The 20,044-nt window shown below is 31.7% G+C and overlaps 1 protein-coding gene across 3 annotated transcripts in view; it reads left to right on the top strand.

Moving 5' to 3' along the window:
* The window catches only part of LOC134715921 (helicase POLQ-like), a 72,434-nt gene extending 61,052 nt beyond the window's left edge, over positions 1-11,382 (top strand). For all 3 annotated transcript variants that reach the window (XM_063578483.1, XM_063578484.1, XM_063578485.1), the window contains 10 exons: positions 2,324-2,563; positions 3,915-4,056; positions 5,533-5,637; positions 6,434-6,650; positions 7,352-7,509; positions 8,088-8,186; positions 8,902-9,075; positions 9,698-9,811; positions 10,324-10,458; positions 11,076-11,382. In XM_063578483.1, the coding sequence (XP_063434553.1) occupies positions 2,324-2,563; positions 3,915-4,056; positions 5,533-5,637; positions 6,434-6,650; positions 7,352-7,509; positions 8,088-8,186; positions 8,902-9,075; positions 9,698-9,811; positions 10,324-10,458; positions 11,076-11,237 (1,546 nt within the window). In that variant the 3' untranslated portion in view covers positions 11,238-11,382. The remainder of the gene's footprint in view (positions 1-2,323; positions 2,564-3,914; positions 4,057-5,532; positions 5,638-6,433; positions 6,651-7,351; positions 7,510-8,087; positions 8,187-8,901; positions 9,076-9,697; positions 9,812-10,323; positions 10,459-11,075) is intronic.
* The last annotated feature ends 8,662 nt before the right edge of the window (positions 11,383-20,044 follow it).

Below are 20,044 nucleotides of genomic sequence, written 5' to 3'. Positions count from 1 at the left end.
AAAAGGCAAAATGTACCCTCCTTTTTAAATTTCATGCCATTTTTTTATTATTCAAATTTATCAGTCAAAAATTGTTCTACAATGATCACCAGTCATGCAGCTTTCATTTCATACCAAAATTAATAAAATATTCTAAATATTTTGAAAGTTATGTCCATGCGTAGGAACTGTTTTGTGTTAAATATGTACTACTTTCTGGTATGTGCTTTCTGGCCGGCCCGAATTAGTGGTGTTACACCTAATAATATGGTTGTATTGGAAATCTTTGATATGCATGTAATATATATATTTGCCACATGACGCCCATAGTTCTTTCTACCATCATCATCTTATTCTTTGGTATTGCTGTAAACATCGATGGTTCATACCCAAACAAAATGGGAGTAATGTACCTTCAGAGCTTCTCCATGTTATACACTTGTGAAACTTAATATATAGACGAAATTTTGGTATTGAAATGAATCTACATATCACAAACAGGATGTTTAAATAACAATTTTAAGTAATCACCTAGCAAACCAATATAAACGTATGGCAAGATATGACCATGAAGGATTTTAGTTTTTGTCAGACGCAAGAACTCGTCACTATCATAAACGTATACTTATATATGCATGCAGTTTCAAATATCAAGAACAAGCGGTCCATGTTGATAGTTTCGTTTTCTAACTGTTCAGAGTTAGACATGTCACTTGTTCATTCTTGGAAGCCTTCATATTTCCCGTCCAATGATGGGAATTCTTTCTGGTTGTGTTGACTATAAATGCTTGTATGGTAATTCTGTCGTTTATCTGTACAAGTGGTTGTATTTCCTCTCCTTTCCCAACAAACAAACTTACAAAACGCTACTAGTCTGCTTTCTCTGGAGCTCATCCTCAATGGCGCTTATACGTAAGGAAACTTACATGTATACTAATAATGATTGTTTCAAGAACAACGATGTAGGGACGAACTATTCTAAATTCGTCAATATCAGTTATGTATGACTAAAATATAAGTTTTATTACATCTACTGTGTTACTTATTTGGATTAATGACGGCTATCATGTTCAACATTCACAAATATTATCATAGAATTTTAAAAAAAAATGTACAAAAATCCCCCCAAAAAATAATGTCTTAGCTTAGATAATTGGAATTCTTTTCACAAAAAGTTCGTGTAAGTTATTGTTCAATGAAAAAACTAAAAAAAAATCATGCATGTTGTATGTTGTATTTTTTTTCAATTAAAAACTTTAAAATTGCGATCGTTTTACGAGCATTTAAACACAGTCAGATTTGAATACATGTTAAGAAATTCCGGTAAAGTCAATGATATCAAACAGATGTGCAATGGTATATCCTTATCAAATTGGGTAATATTGCATTTAGTTTTTATTAAAGATTAAAACTACTATTTTTTACTTCATATTTGAATCTTTACGCCAATTGCCGCTAAGAAAGTAATAAAAAAATGTTTCATTTCATTTTTATACACTTTCGGAATTACGAATCTGAATTCTATTTTCTTTTTTAATATTTACACAATTTAATTATTGTATCTTTATTCTCATCGTGTATTAAATCTTAGTGTATACTCATGCTTTCTAATCCTTTCAGTTTATCCTTTCCAAATAACAACATTCATACCTGTGTACGCTTGAACTCACACCTACGGCTAAATAGCTACAAGGTAAACGAATTGACCTCAAGCCGAGAAATATACAGCGACCTTTACAAAATAATATATACACTTTGCTCACACATTAGTTGCATTAAAATGATTATGAAAACAATAACGGTAAATACAACGGAATATTTTCAGTTCAATATCAGTAAAAATGTTCAATAAATATTTTATGAAAAAATCTCAACAATAATAAATGAAATGTATTCGAAAACATTTACTAGAGATAATTTTATAGGAGTTCAATTCAATCAATACAAAATGGTATATGCAAATTCATTTTCGTTCATTCTTATATTGTGGTTAATAACTACGACCATTCGTCAGCTGTGCACTTTTAATTACGTATATTGTCGATAAGCTATAAGAGTTAAACAGATTTTATTTTTTCCCAGAATTCAACAAATCGGGCTTATACGTCACGACCCACTCAAGAATTTCAACCAAAAAAGTTACAAATACTTGATTTTCTCCGTTATTAGAAGGAATATGAATTTTAAACTTTGCAAATGTGTTTTTTATGTTAAGATGAACATAATTAGATGACAAGTAAAAAATCGCGGAATTTCCCTTTAATGATTTTCACATTATTCTTGAAAATTAAAAAAAATCATTTTAGTTGTCCAATGAATAAATGCTTACAGCTATTTGTTTTAGAGAGTTATGTGACATAAAGAAAGCTGAAAAGAAAGCATTATTAAAAGAACTATACAGTGATGGAGAACAGAGAATTTGTCCTGTTCTGCAATACACAGTACACTTTGGTATAGCCTATCATCATAGTGGACTGACAATGGATGAGAGACGACTGATAGAAGATGCTTACTCAGAAGGAACACTGTGTTTACTGGCCTGTACAAGTACACTGGCAGCTGGTGTTAATCTACCTGCTAAGAGGTAATGTTTAAAGGCCTGTACAAGTACACTGGCAGCTGGTGTTAATCTACCTGCTAAGTGGTAATGTATAAAGGCCTGTACAAGTACACTGGCAGCTGGTGTTAATCTACCTGCTAAGAGGTAATGTTAAAAGGCCTGTACAAGTACACTGGCAGCTGGTGTTAATCTACCTGCTAAGAGGTAATATTTACTGGCCTGTACAAGTACACTGGCAGCTGGTGTTAATCTACCTGCTAAGAGGTAATGTTTAAAGGCCTGTACAAGTACACGGGCAGCTGGTGTTAATCTACCTGCTAAGAGGTAATATTTACTGGCCTGTACAAGTACACTGGCAGCTGGTGTTAATCTACCTGCTAAGAGGTAATGTTTAAAGGCCTGTACAAGTACACTGGCAGCTGGTGTTAATCTACCTGCTAAGAGGTAATATTTACTGGCCTGTACAATTACACTGGCAGCTGGTGTTAATCTACCTGCTAAGAGGTTATGTTAAAAGGCCTGTACAAGTGCTCTTGCGGTTGGTGTCAATCTACCTAGGCCTGCTAAAAGGTAATGTTTACTGGCATGTACAAATACACTGGCTGCTGGTGTTTATCTACCTGCTAAGAGGTAATGTTTACTGGCTTGTACAAGTACAATGGTGGCTGATGTTTATCTACCTGCTAAGAGGAAACTAAGTTGAAAATTATTTTATTCATTTCAGATTTTTCGGCTTGCAGCATCGATATGATACTATTCAGACTTTTTGAAAAAAATAAAATTATTTCCCTACCTACTTACCCACACCTTGCTTGGCAAGGTTGGGATTGGGGAAACAAACAATATATTAATTTAGGCCCTGTACAAGTGAACTAAAAGGTAATGTTGACTTGCTTGTATGAGTACACTAGAAGCTGGTGTAAATCTACGGGCTTAAGCTTGTGTTAAACTTCTTGCTTAGAGGTTATATTGGTTGTTCAAATATATTGGCGATAACTTGGAATACAGGTTTACCCAGACTGCACAGAAATAACATGCAAAGTTTGATAGAAGTGATAGTACAGAATCAGGATAAACTGCCTTTCAAAAGATATGAAAATTTAAATTGCCATAAGATGAGAAAAAGCTACACCTTGAAATATTGCCTTACAGCAGATCGCCAACACTATGCTAATGGAAGTCTGTATGTAAAGAATTGACCAATCAACATCATATAAATTAGCTTTAAATTGAAAGAATTTTATAACTATTTTTGCATTGGAAAGATGTTTGTCAATGCAAAAAAATATCCATATATTCCAGTTTTTTTCTTTAAAATAAAACAGCTATACTTTCACAAATTAAAAGTATTTATATAGTATATATTTGTTTCCAGAGTAATTTTAAGAAGTCCCTATGTAGGGAGTACATTTCTGAGCAGGACTCAGTATAAACAGATGACAGGAAGAGCTGGTAGAGCTGGGATTGATTCCTCAGGGGAGAGCATCCTTATTACCAAATCTACAGACAGGGATAAGGTAAAAATCACCTTCAAAACAGAGACATAATAAAACCAGCTGAAAAGAATGTTATATGTTTTAGATAAATAAATTTTGACTATAATAGATAAATCTCTGTTAAAAAAATTTGAGTTTTAGTATATAGATCTATTTTAATGGATTTTTAGTGATAGCAATTTCTTCCAAATGGCAAGTTGTGGGTTTGTCTATGTATTAATGCGCATGCGTATAGTTTTCTTGATTTCAAGGGGTATCAGATTGAGTGGTTACTCTGGATTCCCTGCTTCATTGATTAATTTGAAACTCATGGGATTCTTTCTATGTCTGTCTGCTATTGAGGGTTATTGTCGTTGTATAATTTTAAATCATATGCATCATTTGAATTAAAATCAATGTAGTTTTACCTATAACACCGGTACCCCTTCAGCCGAAATGGAGTCTTCCATATTATCGTTTCGAGTTGTCTTCCTTCCGGAAGTATTTTCCGTCAAAAACGAAATACAATACGACTAGTCAAGAAAAATTAACTCGTTAGATGTCAATTAACGTCGTATTATATTAAGAACAATCTTAATTTAAACAGAGGAGTATGTTCGGAAAGGAAATCATGTCCACTGACCCAAAGGAATTTAACTTTTTTTTATAAAGAGTTAGAAATGGGGTTCCTCCTAGAACTAACGGTGATAAGATATGAAGTGAAATACCTTCTCTTACTCTCAGTGACTGCTGTAGAAAGTAAACTTGGAATTGATAGTACAAAAATAAAACACAATAAGTACATTGCTCATACACTTGTATCAGGGATTGGCTATTTTTAAAGTTGAGTGGCTATTCAGATTATTACATTTGCACAAGCAGTTGAATTAGTTTTGAAAATTATACTATCCAGCTGTACCCTACCAGGGATGCCCAAAATGCGTGAGACTCACGCATGTTCATGCTAATTTGCAGCAGTATCCATGGATCTATTTTTTTCCGCTTTGATCTTTTCAATTTTGGCCAAATCTCACGCATTTGCTTAATGAAAATTTGGCAGAACTGTTATACATATGTCAATGAAAACTATATGGCAATCATATCCCTCAGAGCATTCTGCTCTTTGATTATTATCTGTATTATATACAGCTTACTCAATTTAATTGTTAAAACTAGTTTGTTACTTATAACGAGGATGAATAATTCATTTTTATATACATGATTACATGTATGTTTCATTACAATACGTTATTTTGATTGGCAAACAGCAATCTTGCTTTATTCTGAAATCAACCTTCATTTTAAAATGAAATGTAACATGCATGATGATGCCTGCTTCCATGTCAAAGTGCACAGGTAAATAAAAGGAAAACTTGATTGAAATCATGCACTCATTTTTATGATAAAGGGCTTCTCTACTATATACAAAATGTACTTTGGTCAACGCTTGAACACCCCAATATGTTGAAAAAAAGAAGCATTCAATTCTTAAAATTAAGTTACATTTTTGTTATTAAGGTACAAGAATTGATATCTGGACCAAATGAGATGTGTTACAGTAGTCTGATGTATGATGGTGGAAAGGGAATTCGTAGTCTTATACTATCTGTGATAGGCTTACAGGTATGTCACTCAAAAGATCATAGCCAATAGAATAAGGCTAATCTGATGTATGATGGAGGAAAGAGAATCTGTTGTCTCATACTCTCTGTGGTAGGGCTACAGGTACGTTGGTCATAATTGTAGGCAATGTGATAAGGTTTATGAAGAGAATGACTTCATACTGGCTCATCAGCTTAATAGTGAATCATGTGAGACACCATCATGTACCCATATTTTGACTATATTATTTATTGTGTCTGTTTTTTTAACACATCAATGTAAATATAACGGAATTTGATGAGACTGTCATAAAAGTGAGAGGGTTAGCGCTATAGAACCAGGTTTAATTCACCATTTTCTACATTTGAAAATGCCTGTACCAAGTTAGGAATATGACAGTTCTTGTCCATTTATTTTTGATATGTTTTGTTATTTGATTTTGCCATGTGAATATGGACTTTCTGAATTGATTTTCCTGTAAGTTGAGTATTTTTGTGACTCTACTTTTTCCTCTTTTCAAATACTTTGGTATTTCAACGTGCTGAATTGAACAAATATTTTTGCCACACTTTAGTCAGAACTATTTAAAGTTGATAAGCAACACAACAGATGTGATTTGTGGTAGCTTTTTGGATATGTCGGACAACTAACATTTCCTTATATACAATAATTAATATTTTAAATGAAAAAGAAAAGAAATAGAAGCCAATTTAATGTGAACTCAGAATTATTATTAAAAATATTCTTTACTTAAAACCTGTATAAATGAAGACATAATCATCTGGTTTTACATATGTTTATACATTTATTCTTCCAGGTTACTAAGACCACTTCTGATGTGTATGAGTTTATGAGAAAAACTTTGTTATCCACTCAAGGAACTACATGTGATGTTTCTATTGTAACCAAAGATTCACTGCAGAAGTTAATTGAACTTGGTTTAGTTGTCCAGAAAAGGTCAATGTCTCAGGGAGATGAAAACTGTGATAGTTTTCATTTAGAAGTTACACCTCTAGGAAGAGCTACTTTTAAAGGTAAATTATAAGATTATTTCTCTCTGTCTTATCAAGGCAAAAGCAAAAAATAATTGTAAAAATGCTATGAAGTCTATTAATATTATTGCCATCTATTTTCATTCATCACCTTAAAAACTTTTGTATAGACAATAACAGCTTGGTGTCTTTAAACATGTTTTACAAATATCAGCTGTGTTTGTACAAAAATGAGAAACAGGTGTAATGTGAGCTTTTGCAAGGTTTTACTCCTGTTGCGCGCAAAGTCAAGGCAGCAAATGTAAATCCAGCGTGGTGCAGAAGTATTAACTTTATCCTTCAACAATTTATTTCTCTAAAACCTTTTTAAAAAATGTGTTGTTTGGTCTGAAAACGTAAAATAAGTAGCATTAAATAAATGCTTTATTTATAAAAAGACTTAAAAGAGGGGCAAAAGATACCAGAGGAACAGTCAAACTCATAAATCGAACATAAACGGACAACGCCAAAACTTTGTCAATACTTTCAAAATAGTGTGTAAATATATGTAAGTAAATCAATTATTTTTATTATAACATGTGTAAATATATATACAGATTATAAATATATAATATATGTTATATATGAATACACCTGGCCCATAGATGTGTTAGTCACCTCAAATGATATTAAATAATTATAAAATACTTATTGTAAGTTCCTGAAAAAAATTATCTTCATGTATGTATATATTTTTCTTGCAGGCTCTGTAGATATTGATAATGCCTCCCTACTTTATAATGATTTGAAGAAAGGTGAGGAGTCCCTGGTACTGGCTACCTATATACACCTCTTGTTTCTAGTCACTCCTTATGATATGGTAGATATGGTCAAACCATCATGGATTATTTATTTCCAGCAGGTATATAATATAGAAATCATCTGTTCGTCCTTTCGTTCCGCTTCAGGTTAAAGATTTTGGTCAAGGTAGTTTTTGATGAAGTTGAAGTCCATTCAACTTTAAACTTAGTACACATGTTCCCAATGATATGATATGATCTTTCTAATTTTAATATTTATAAGTTCTGTTATGATTAATTTTAATGATTATTATTTTAAATTACGAGTTTTTATTTATATATATATTGGTGATATCAGATCAAGCAGTAGTGAGTTGTACTGTTTGTTTAAGCCTCACCATACAGTAATTATGTATTTTGTTTGCACGTCCATAAGCAATACAAGTTGCTTGTGTTGATTTTAAACAAAATAGACACCAATACTTTAAGATAAACCTCTTTACCCTTATAAACTGTGCTCAAGAAGAATTGAAACTTTATATCTGACATCTCCTCACCTAACAATGTTTTGCAATTTACTGTATTTGTTAGTGAAAAGTTTGTTTGTAAGAGAAAAAACACATTAAGCATTATATACTTTAGCTATATGTTAACTGTCAGGATTGTTCAAATTCCTTTCTATATGTTTTCTTGCTTTTAGCTGTCAGCTTTAGATAACATAGAATTGAAAGCAGCATCATTAATAGGTGTGCCTGAGAGTTACATAGCCATGAGAGCTTCTGGACAATGTTCTAGACAGGTAAGATATAATATTCTCATTCCGCTTATTTAAAATCCACTTTCAATGTGCTTATTGTTAGGTTTTCAAATATGTATTTGTACAATAGTTTGCTGATATCAGAGATTCATAAAACCTGTTTTATAGGCACTTATGGTTTTAAAAGACATGACTGTATTGGTCACTATTGTTGTATGATTAAAAGCAATGCAATATAATAATTCCCATAGAAAGTAACAAAAAGTTAGCATGCAATAAAATTTAAAATTGCACTAGTGCAATAAATCTTCAACATTGATGACGTTATCAACAACAAAATCTTAGTTTAAACATTTTTTACTTTCAAATATTATATAGCTATACAACAAAAGGGTTATTGCATGAATATTGGGGAATATTGTCCCTTGTATAACATATATTGCACTTGCAAGCTCGTGCAATATAAAATTCTACTTGGGACAATATTCCCCAATATTCATGCAATAACCCTTTATTATCATCAATAATTACTCTCTCATTCAAAATGTGAATATTGAAATATTGCTTTAATTTAGAAAAAAGAGCTCAAAGTATTGTTAAAATATACACTTGAAGCTTTAATGGGAGATTTCATTAATTTTGATAAAATCTCAACAAAATCATATTAGTCTACTCATTTTCATTAATTTATACCGGTAACTCTTTTCTTGAGGTGATAGTACAGACTTATTATCAAATGCTTATTTTAATATTTCAGAAAGTAAATGATTTTGTATTAAATCGCTTCTACCTCACCCTAATGTTGTATGAGTTATGGAAACAGAAGAGTTTATGGGAAGTAGCTGACAAGTTTCAGCAACCAAGAGGATTTATACAGAATCTATTGTCTAGTGCAGCAGGTTTTGCATCCTGTGTTTTTCATTTCTGTCAGGTAACAGTCATACATATGAAGACTGAAACACAGATCAGATGATTGGGAAAGTTTGGTCAAGTGTTTAGACATCTGGTCAAGATTGTTTAAGTTTTTGAAAGATATGTTTTCAGTAATTTGAAACATAATTTCTTGTGCTATTTAATGAACCTATACACCATCAGGAAGCTTACTACAGTAGACGAGTCCTATCATCATTAAATTAAAACCATCATTCAGCTGTCAAAACAAAAAAGAAATTGTGCTTTATATGAAATTATTTATAATCAGATAAATGTATTGACTTTCATTTTCAATCATTGATTTGGTAAAAATAAACAGGAGAGGGCAATTGGCAAATAATAAATTATGCATTCATAATCATGTGATTGCTGAAACCCAAGGAAAAGAAATTTATTTACAATAGCATTTTTACTCTTTAAGGCAATGAAAGGATACAATTGAGAATGGAAATGGGGAATGTGTCACAGAGCCAACAACCTGACTAAAGAGCCGAAAACATAATAAATGAAAATTAATATGAATCAATATTTACATTATGTAAAATTGAAAACTATAATTTCACCTGTTTGTACTATTTAAAAAAGTAATTTATATTGAAACAAACACATGTATTTTATAGGAATTAGAAGAATTTTGGGCATACCAAGATTTGCTAGGAAATTTTGTAAAAAGACTGTCATATTGTGTCACGACAGAATTAATTCCCTTGATGGAAATTCCAGGTGTCAAACTGGTAAGTTCTCACCTATATATTGTTTTTAGAGAGAGGAATAGATGTTTGATTCTGAAAAAGTTTGAACTGGTTGAATGCATAAGATTGTTTTGCAATAGGAAATACAAAGGAGTAGGGGAATTAAGGCCTTGTTTCGGCCCAAGAAAATAAAACGTTTGAAAACTATTTCAAATTGGCACATTATGTTTGGAAATGCACAGGGTCAAGAAATATAAATGAAAAACATAAAGATTTTTATCTGATGAAGTCATAATTACGTCATAATGTGTACTAAATTTACTTAAACGATGAAAAATACAGAATTTATGCAGTTTTCTATCTTTATTTCTATTGTGGAAACATCCTGCGCAGCCGAGAAACAATAAAATAATTTAACAGAAGCTTTATTATAACTATTGGCATAATCTCACCAAATATAAAGTTGTTTCTTGGGTGCGCACATACTTTTTCAATCTAAAATATACTTAAAATATGATTCAATATGAGATGATATATTAATGAAACTTTTGTAGGGAAGAGCCAAACAGCTTCATTCCAGTGGATATAAAACATTAACCCATGTGGCACATGCTGATCCAGTGGACATTGTTAAAAATATTAAACAGATATCTAAAAAGGCTGCTATACAGATTGTCACTTCTGCAAAGGTATTCCATATAGAGTTGAGCTACAAGTTTTAATACATTGAAATCTAAGCTTATACAATAAATTAACTTTAGATGAACATTTTGAAGAGAAGTGGTTTTTGTAGAAAATAATGCCTGTCACTTTTTAAAAACAGTTTGAAATGTTCATTTGAATCTTAACATTCTTGTTAATCACATTAACCTCATGTTTTATACGCATACCGGTAAATGAATATTTTTTATTTGGCTATTTCATGGTCCCATGTAAAATATAATGAAACTGATAAATTATTGCACATTGCTTTCTTGCAGTATGAAATCAACATCACATTTCTAACTTTTCTACTTTATTTGTAGCAAAATAACAAAGATGTCATCTTATGTATTTATATGTTATGTGCAATATGATATGATATATTCCTGGATCACTTCATTCGACTGCGTTGAACTAGACATAAATAATAAGTTCAATTCCCAAACCAGAAGTAACATTCTTCTTGGTTCACATAGTGTTAATTTGTATTTTGAAATATAGTCATTGTACATGTGTATCAGTAAATTATGTCTGCCACGTAGGATGCATGAAATCGAATTTGATTTTAACCAGAAATTCATATTTTGTTTTTGATATGTTTCAGGTTCTTTTGAATGAAAAAGCAGAAGCATTGAGGGAGGAAGTTGAAGAACTTATAAATGTACCTGAAGGAAGTGTTTCCATGACAATGATTAGTTCTCAGGAATCTGACATTCTACCTCCTACCCCTGATGGTGCAAACTTCTCACAGGAATCAGTTACATAACATAACAGTGATTAAATGAAAAACTGTGCCATTTTAATTGGAGAAAAGAACTTATTCTATATATATAAAAATGTGTTCATAAATATAGTGAAGTCTAAAGTGCAATCAGAAGTTGATCAATGTTAATATTAAAATTTTAATTTAACATCTATAAAGTTTTTCATATTCTTCTGTCAAGTGTTATTACTTGATAATTCTTTATTTGCTCAGTTAAGATTCTGGCTCTTGATTCTATTTGTCCTGTTATTTTTTTAATTTATCTTTAGGTTAACAACTTGAACAAAATCACAAGACTTGACAGTGTATATGTTGAAAGCTGACTCAGAACAACTGTAGATAGATCAATACAAAAAAACTTTGTATGCCCCCACAACTGAAAATTGGAGGGTCATATTGTTTTATCTCTGTCCATTAGTCCATTCTTCTGCCCTTCCTTCTCTCTCTCTGTCAGTCCATCCCATTATAGTATGAAGCTTCACCATACAACTACTCCTACAGTTTGAATACTAGGATGTTTTCAGATGCTCATGGTTTGTACATATAATATATTGAAGGTGGGCATGTATTTATGATTTAGATTTAGATTTTTAGAACAAATCTGATAATAATTCTAAGATAAGGCAAAGCTATGTCATATTTCTTTTTTGAAACATTTGTCTACATGCCTTTTGTGTTTCTTTCTTACATATGACCTACATATGATCTGTACTTAAACATCCCGTCATTGTGTTATTGTGCTGTGGTTCAAGTGGGTTTTTTTTTATATAGTTTTTTTTTTAAAGTGATTAAGATAATGACACAAATAACATTAATGGTACCAATTTTTCTGCACCAGATGCACATTTCGACAATAAATGTCTCTTCAGTGATACCCGAGGCCAAAATATGTAAAATCCAAAGCTTATATAAAAGACAAATAGCTATATTCCAAAAGTTCCAAAAAGTATAGCCAAATCCGTGGAAGGAAAGTTGACTGCTGTACCCCTATTTTTTGTGACAAAAATGTTGGTTATTGATTTGGGGATGTACGGCAGGCAGGCAGGTGGGTGGGCGGCAATCAAATGTTGTCTGTGCATTAACTCATGAATCGTTCAACCAAACTTTTTAAAATTTTAATATGTTGTTACTGACAACTAAATGAAAGTCAAGTTCAATAATGGCGATTTTGACTTTTACTGTTTAGGAGTTCTTAAAAGATTGAAAAATGGAGTTTCCAGTTGTGTCCGTGCATTTACGCATGAACTGTTCTACCAAACCTTCCCAAATTTTAATATGTTGTTACTGATGACAAAATGGAGGTCAAGTTTAATAATGACGATTTTGACTTTTACCGTTCAGGAGTTATGGTTCTTGAAAGATTGAAAAATGGAGTTTCCAGTCGTGTCTGTGCATTTACACATGAACTGTTCGATTAAAGCTTCCCAAATTTTAATATGTTGTTACTGATAACAAAATGGAGGGTCAAGTTCAATAATGACCATTTTGACTTTTACTGTTCAGGAGTTATGGTTCTTGAAAGATTGAAAAATGGTGTTTCCAGTCGTGTTCATGCATATTCTCATGAACCATTCAACCAAAGCTTTTGAAATTTGTATATGTTACTGATGACAAAATAGAGGTCAAGTTCAATAATGACGATTTTGACTTTTACCGTTCTGGAGTTATGGTTCTTGATGGATTGTTAAATGGTGTTTCCTTTCACGTTGTTGCATTTACTCATGAACCATTCAATTTAAGCTTTTCGAATTTCAATATGTTGATACTGATGACAAAATAGAGGTCAAATTTGATATTGACGATTTTCACTTTCATCATTCATCAGTAATGGTTCTTGTGATTTTGCCAGGACACAAATAAATGTTAATAAATCCGGTTTGCTGTCGTGACAGCCTCTTGTTACCTATTATGGCTGTCTGTTTTGTTCACACATCATTGTCAATATAATGGAATTTTAGCTGTCATACAAGTGAGTTGTTAAGCTAGCTATAAAACCTTAGAAAATGCCTATACCATGTCAGGAATATGACAGTTGTTGTTCATTGGTTTGATGTGTTTTATCTTTCGATTTTGCCATTTGATTAGGGACTTGCCGTTTTAAAATTTCCTCAGAATTCAATACTCTGGTGATTTTACGTTTTACTGCAAATTGAATAAACCACTGACTGACTGGATTACTACATTTCTAAGGAAACATATTTCAGAGGGATTTGTACCTGTCAACTGATCCGTATTCTGCAGGTGAGACCTGAGATTTTTACAATTCTGAGGGATCACCCGGGACACCCAAAATTCATAAATTGACCCGTTTTCACCCGTTATTCTTTGCCTTGAGATTTGATTTCATAAGTATTATTCCTTTGAAATACCGGCAAATTCGTAATTCTTCCATAAACAGGAAGTTCATCTAGCTGTGTAACCTGTCACAGGTTGAAGGGTATGAAATGTCCAATTTTAAGAGATGTAAGTATTGTAAACTATTCATGTACACTTCAAAGTTTAAACATTGAAAAACTAATTGATAAAGCAAAAGTCCAAAAATATCGAAATCTCTAGGCAATTTGCTAGAAGAAGAAATTCAAGTTACTGTTGTATGCAGTTGACGACTGTTAAACCAAATGCTTAATGGCGAGTTGGATGGGCGTTGACAAGATATTTCACATGTATTTATCGAAACTGTGTGCTCATTCGTTCAGATGAGCATAAGAGAAAAGATAAGATGTACGACAAACACAGGTTTCTAAATCATTCAAGAAGCCTGCGGTTGTTAATGTTTAAGACTTCCTTCGTGGCAAGTTTATTGTGATTCCAGCACACAGCCTTATCTAATATTGGTTTGATAGTCAAACATTATCATTTAGAATATTGTCAAACTAAAGAATTTGTAATTCATTGCAAATTTGAATAACACATATACCCTCGCATTGTTCACGAGAGAATTTTAGAAATTCACGAAAGAACGATATATAGGAGGTCGTCTTGATGTTTGACCATGTTGACAAAACATATTTCATAACCTGTTACTACAATTCTTTTAACAGGAAAAGACAGTCATCACAAATATTGTAATTATACATATTTTCCAAGTGGCGACACTCACATTGTGATTCTTATAAAAAAACTAGGAAGATAATTCTCCGTACAAATGTTATAATGAAACTTTTTTTTCTACGCTCTGCGCGTAACTTTCCATCATGCTTGATTTTCTATAGAGATGGAAATGGTACATATAAGTTCTTTATTTTAGAGAATCAAACATCTTAAATTGTTAAGAACCGTAAAGATTCTATCATAAAATACACCACAGGTGATATTAAAATGTTGGACTTTTTGGTCAATATCATATTCGTTGAGTGTATTTGATGGATATTTGAACAGGTAATCGGTATTCCATAGGTTTTAATTCTGCACCTCTAGTGGCCGACTTATTGTTTACTCACATGAAGCAGTAATCATAGAACATCAAAGACAAATAAAAAAAACATCTAGCTAAGTTCGTTTTCTCTTTATTTCTGCTATATTGAAGATGTCCTGTCACGAAGTAGCCCATACTTCAATGAGTGTTTGCGTCCTATATGTCCCATTGTGCCTGAGATAAACGATGCTACCGAAACTATATTTTTTTTGTTTATAATGATGTTGAATTGACTTATGTATTCATTGTAGCTATTAAGTTAAACGGTGTTGATGTAGCGGTCGATTTATATCTTTGCTGTATTTTTGTCAACAATCAAATAATTCACATGTGCTCATCTCGCCAATATGCTTTGGGAACAAAATAGTCATTTCAACAAATGGACAATAACATATAAAAGACTAAACGGCATTAACATCAACAATTATCTTACCTCCTATACATATCTAGGAACATGATTGGTTAAAAGCGTCCTCCTGGAGACCATGTATATTTCATATTAGGTTAGTAAGGAGGAGGGGCTTATTTCATACACGGTTAGTAGTGATGTTACTTCCCTTTATAAAAACTAAACGGTACTGAGACAAATTTAGCCGACCGTGCGAGGGCTGAAAAGCCAGTCAAGGTCGTTAAACACTTCCATATATAGACAAAGAAATTTGATGATTACGATGGAAATAAATTCATAAAACACATTTAAACCTAACAAGTTGTTATTGTTGGCATCTGTTTTTGTAGGATCAACGAAAGTAGTTTCGTAATGCTAACAGTATCGAAGACTTGTTCATTTTGATAGGTCACTAGTCTAAATTTCACACATGAAAATAGTCGATAAGATAAATTTGTTACATAGTGTGCTAGTGACGTAATACGGTATATATTGGGTCAGTAAATTCCATATGGGTATTCGAGTTTAGCTCTCACCACATTTGGAATTTACTGACCCCATATATATCGTATTAGGTCACTAACACACTATATAACTAATAATATATGGGTGTGATCTCAGGTGTTCTGGAAGGGTAACCATAATATTCTTTGAAAAGTAGTGGACATGACAATGTGAATCATATTAATTTCGATCTACAAAGAAATTTACTTTTTTGTTCGTAATTTCATTTATTACTCTACTTTAAAATTATATGTGCAAATTGCCGAGCTACAATATTCCGCTTCCGAGTTAGGTTTATGTGTGGGAATCTGCGCCACAAAATGCAAGAGATGTATATTTATTTCTGTATGTGTATGTTTCAATTTTAGCTGTAAAAGACTTGAGTATTTTTTTCTTCAGATGAAATTAACTACACCGCTGAATGTATGTATGTTTTGTTTGTTTGTTGGTTTTTTGTTTTTTTTTATCAAAATGAAGATGAATTTGATAATACCATTTTAACTCCAGTTTTTCTCTCCCTAACAACACAAAAGAAAAGTTCCACGCTAAAATTGCATTCTACAAACCTAGATTCGTCGCTTACTAAAAGCTCAAACTTGTTTTGCCAAAATGGAAAACTTGCCAACTGATCAGTATTTTTGGTTTATTCCCAAGACCGGATTTATTTTTATCTGAATTTTATAAGCCACATATGACCTTTTGCACGATCTTCGTGATTTTGACGGAGAATAGTAGCAGCGTTTCACTTTCATTTAAACGGTTCAGCTTTCACGTGATTTAATATCCTGCTTGAAAGATCAAAAGAATCCTCGAACGCCATCGAAGTTTTCTTTGATGAAAAATTCACAGCGGTAATGACCATGATAGAGGATCAATTTTTTAACACCCTTAAATTAGGAAAATCTTAACAGCTTGAAGATTTCCAAAGTAAAATGCTTGAAACGAAAACCCTTTTACACAAACCTGATCGTGAGATTTTATCTCCATTCATAGAGGGCCTACTGTAGAAAATTGTATTTTTCGTACGAGCTGGCCAGCCATATTTAATTTTAATAATCCGAGCGAGTATTAACCCGGATTTATCATATGGCAATATAGACTTCAACAATAACCAAACCAAATACAAAAGGTCTTCTTCTGACAATAAGAAGAATAAATCAACTGAATTTAAATTTATTTATTTAGCAATCAGATAGCCTGAAAATGTGCTGTAATGATTGAGGTCACTATAAAATACGTTACTGGAATATTGGCTATTGCTATAAGACTTTACAGCTACTTGATCTTTTTTCTTTAAATCCAATACCATGCTGAGTGACCCTGTTTGGTAAATGGAAGACGTTGTGTACATACTGGCAATTTTAACAGTATTGTGCCAAAGACTCGCAATCAAGGTTTTTCCATTTTGACTCATAATCACTGATGAAAATTGATAAATTCCAGCAAGAGGTGCAGTGAAAGTATCTGTGCTGGGGCTGTAGCCATTCTGTATGTTTGTAAAGACTTTGTCGAACTTGACAACCTTATTTGTGGAGAGTGATATATGCTTTGTTAAAACAGCTGAAAAGGCAGGAATCGTCTTCCTGTTTAACAGTCCACAGGTTTTATCTACAAAAATAATGCATATAATACTTTGATATCAATAAGATCTCGGACAAAAATCATAAAATCAAAAAATCAAAAAGTAAACACAAAAATCTGTGAAGGCTTATTTGATTTTTTTCTAATAGTTCTAGTTGGCATTATTGTGAGGACGGTCTTTCACTTTACCATCAGGTTTCATTTGCACTTCGGTGTTTCTGCTGTTTCGTTGATTTTCTCTTATATTAGATGTTCCCCTTGGTTTTAGTTTGTAACCGGGATTTGGCTTCTCTTTATCCATTGAAGACTTTCTAACAGCTGTATACTACTGTTGCCTTTATTTGATATTGTTTTACATTGTTTAAACGTTTGAATTTATTGTGAGGAATGTTTTCGGGTTGTTCCAAAAGTTACTAGAATACGACCGATTAAAATTATATCAAACTTGCCCTTCTATAGTTGGAGATATTATGGAAATAATTCTACAAATCGTTATAATGATGCTTTAAACTAATTTTCAGGCATGTATCATCATTTGCACAATTCCCTCGATTTTGATTGCTAATATCTTCCACTACTAGATTTAAGTTAATAAATTATCATAATTCTGGTCATTTAAACAAAAAAGACGAAATAGGTTTTAAACGTCAGTTATATTGTTTAATATTTTGACGTTTATAAAAGGTAATTATAGATATAGGAAGATGTGGTGTGAGTCACAATGAGACAACTCTCCATCCAAATAACAATTTATAAAAGTAAACCGTTATAGGTCAAAGTACGGCCTTCAAAACAGAACCTTGGCTCACACTGAACAACAAGCTGCAAAGGGCCTTCAAAAGTGTAAAATCATTCAAATATGCATATTTAGATAATAATAGACTTACGAAAATATTTATAAAATGCTATTCCTTCGAAACACTCTTTAAAAGCTGCATATTCAAAAATCGAATAAGGGTCTATAAACTTTGACAGAAAAAGTTTAGATTAAAAGTATACATAACTTTTTATGTGATGAGGGCTTCAATGAACTCCATTTTTAATTCATAATTGAGGGTTGAAAAAGAATATGGGGTTTTGTTAGTCATAGTAAATAAACACATCGAGGAAGGATAATGATATGCATAGATGTAAGTGCCCGACAATCTGCAAGTTTTTGAGTTTGTCGTCCGTCAAAGTTTAGTTTTAGATAAATAAGGTACAACTCATTTTGTTATGAATTCAAACATAATTGCATGGATGGATCACAAAATACATGTCGAGTTTGATTTTCATGATTATAACAATTTCTTTTCATCTTCTTTATCTTAAAACTTAAATTCATTTCCACGTGTTAACTTAAGCATTATTTTACTTTTTTTTACCTTAATTTAACTGTAAATAGGATGTAGGGTAGCTCTTCAGTGCTTAAATCATTTCGTTTTGACTCCGGTGAGAACCTTAGTCTTTTACAATTCACCTCATATTTTAATATAATGTACATTGCTACTGTTTATTAAACTATTCTAAATACTAATACTAAATCCTGAATCTTTCTTTAAAAACATCTCAAATAGATCCTTGAGAAGGGAACTCTCTGAAATAATATGTAAGTAAGTAAGTAAATTTCTATTATAGTTGCACATGTAATAATAGTTTACCAGAATACACATGTATTACATAAACAATAGGATACCGCCGAACCATTGGGTCTATCATTCACCTTCAAAATAATTAAACGTCTTTTGTATAACACGGATTTCAAAAAAATAATGAAAAATGATTTGGCTATATCTAAAATGATAAATTTATAATGATGAACTAAAAGTTGAACAAAAATGAAATAATTAAAAGAATAAATCAATGTCCTGTTGAATAGATAATCATTTAATATTTATTATAAAGAAATGAAGGTATTTAGTTTGACTATGAAGTATCCTTTTTACATTTTGATATTACAAACAAATATACATGTTACTGTCAACTACACAATCAAAATTGAAATTGCAATTAACTGTTGATTTAGCTTTTCATGTGTATTAGTACCGTAGACATTTTAAACAATTCGTTATGTTGAAAACTAATTAAATTTACTCTTTTTTTTACTATTTCAACCTTAGAAAATACATATTAAACATTAGTATCAAACAATTGTTTAATTTTAACTGTCTGGATCTTGATATCAAATGTAAGACTTGTTGTAAATAAAGGCAACAGTAGTATACCGCTGTTCAAAACTCATAAAGCCATGGACAAAAAACAAAATCGGGGTAATAAACTAAAACTGAGGGAAACGCATTAAATATAAGAGGAAAACAACTACACAACATTAAAATTTAGCACACAAAGAAACGGACTAAGCATTAGACAAAATCATATGAGAATATCAAATATAACATCAAAACCAAATACATGAGTTTGGGATAGATAAGTTCCGTGACAAACATGTAAAATTGCATGTTATCTAAATTAGTGCCATACAATTATTTACCAAGTTTAACATCACAGGATCCCATTATCATCTCTCCACACATAACCAATGTAAAAACTGAGATGATATACATTATTGTTAGATTTGTGATATATTCCAATGCAGTAATTCTTGATAGATGAAATATTCAATATCTTAGTAATCTGTTATATACTTGAGTTGAATATAACAGATCAAGGCTAGAGGAAACTTGATTTCTAAATGAAACCTGATGCAGTTCATGAGTTTGAGCATGCAACCGTTTTTGGAATCAAACCAATTAATGTGATTCCTAGAATATTCCTGAATATTTGCCGAGTAAGCCTACATCTAGTTGTAAATTGTAGCATATAAACTAAATAAAATGACAAAAAAACCTACATATTTTGACTTGTTTGTAGAAAACTAGCTTTGAACTTTTGTCAGTCATAATAAGCAAACGTTATAAGAAGAAAATTAACATGTAAATTAAC

This window comes from Mytilus trossulus, chromosome 4 (assembly GCF_036588685.1).
Source record: "Mytilus trossulus isolate FHL-02 chromosome 4, PNRI_Mtr1.1.1.hap1, whole genome shotgun sequence".
In the NCBI taxonomy this organism is placed as follows: Eukaryota; Metazoa; Mollusca; class Bivalvia; order Mytilida; family Mytilidae; genus Mytilus; species Mytilus trossulus.
The sequence above is the reverse complement of the archived record's forward strand: the minus strand, read 5'-3'. Positions and strand labels throughout refer to the sequence as shown.